Raw genomic sequence first — 672 nt, 5'->3', positions numbered from 1 at the left:
AGGGAGGGAGGGAGGGAGGGAGGGAGGAAGTGAAGAGCATGCACGATTAGAAAAGCAATGGGTGTGGTCATGGCACGGATTTATTCATCGTTTGCGCCTCTGAATGACTTGCTCTATCATGCCCCTCCCTCCCTTATTCGCCCTCTTCCCCCTCCTTTCTCACCTCCCTCCCTACCGTCCCCTCCGCGTACGCTCGGCTGTCGACTTAGCAATTCGGCAATTTCCAGTGCCAGCAACTGATGCAACAAGCCAAGAAAGAGCGGTGCAACTTCGGTCGCTTCTATTTCCGGTCAGTCAATGGGGGCATGCGGGGGAGGGAAATAGCGAGGGAGGCGAGGCAGGCGACGAGGACCGGGAATGAGCCGAGAGGAGCCGAGAAGAGCGGAGAAGAGCCGAGAGGAGTGACGACACCCGCGTTCCCTCGCTCACGAATCACCTCCCTATGCCCTCTACCGTCCCCTTCCCGACCCTTAGCTTCCCCAACGGAGAGTCCGGGCTGGACGTGTACACAAGGGTCACCTCCTTCATCTCCACCATGTTCAGGTAGGTCCCGTGCTCGTCAAACAAGCCGGAGACGCGCATGGGACGCGAAGGGGGGGATATAAATTGTCCTAACTTACTCGCGTTGTGCAGGGATTTTGCCGACGGGCACATTTGCCGGCCGGATCTGAA

General features: G+C 58.3%; 1 protein-coding gene across 1 annotated transcript in view; it reads right to left on the bottom strand.

The window, feature by feature from the left end:
- Positions 1-192: 192 nt before the first annotated feature.
- The window catches only part of NGA_2074700 (uncharacterized protein), a gene marked incomplete at both ends in the record, with an annotated part of 785 nt that continues 305 nt past the window's right edge, over positions 193-672 (bottom strand). The window contains 3 exons of the mRNA XM_005855810.1: positions 193-289; positions 475-543; positions 634-672. Coding sequence (XP_005855872.1) covers positions 193-289; positions 475-543; positions 634-672 — 205 coding nt within the window. The remainder of the gene's footprint in view (positions 290-474; positions 544-633) is intronic.

The sequence above is a fragment of the Nannochloropsis gaditana genome (genome assembly GCF_000240725.1).
Source record: "Nannochloropsis gaditana CCMP526 unplaced genomic scaffold scaffold092, whole genome shotgun sequence".
In the NCBI taxonomy this organism is placed as follows: Eukaryota; class Eustigmatophyceae; order Eustigmatales; family Monodopsidaceae; genus Microchloropsis; species Microchloropsis gaditana.
Note: the sequence above shows the minus strand (reverse complement) of the source record. Positions and strands in the feature narration are given on the sequence as shown.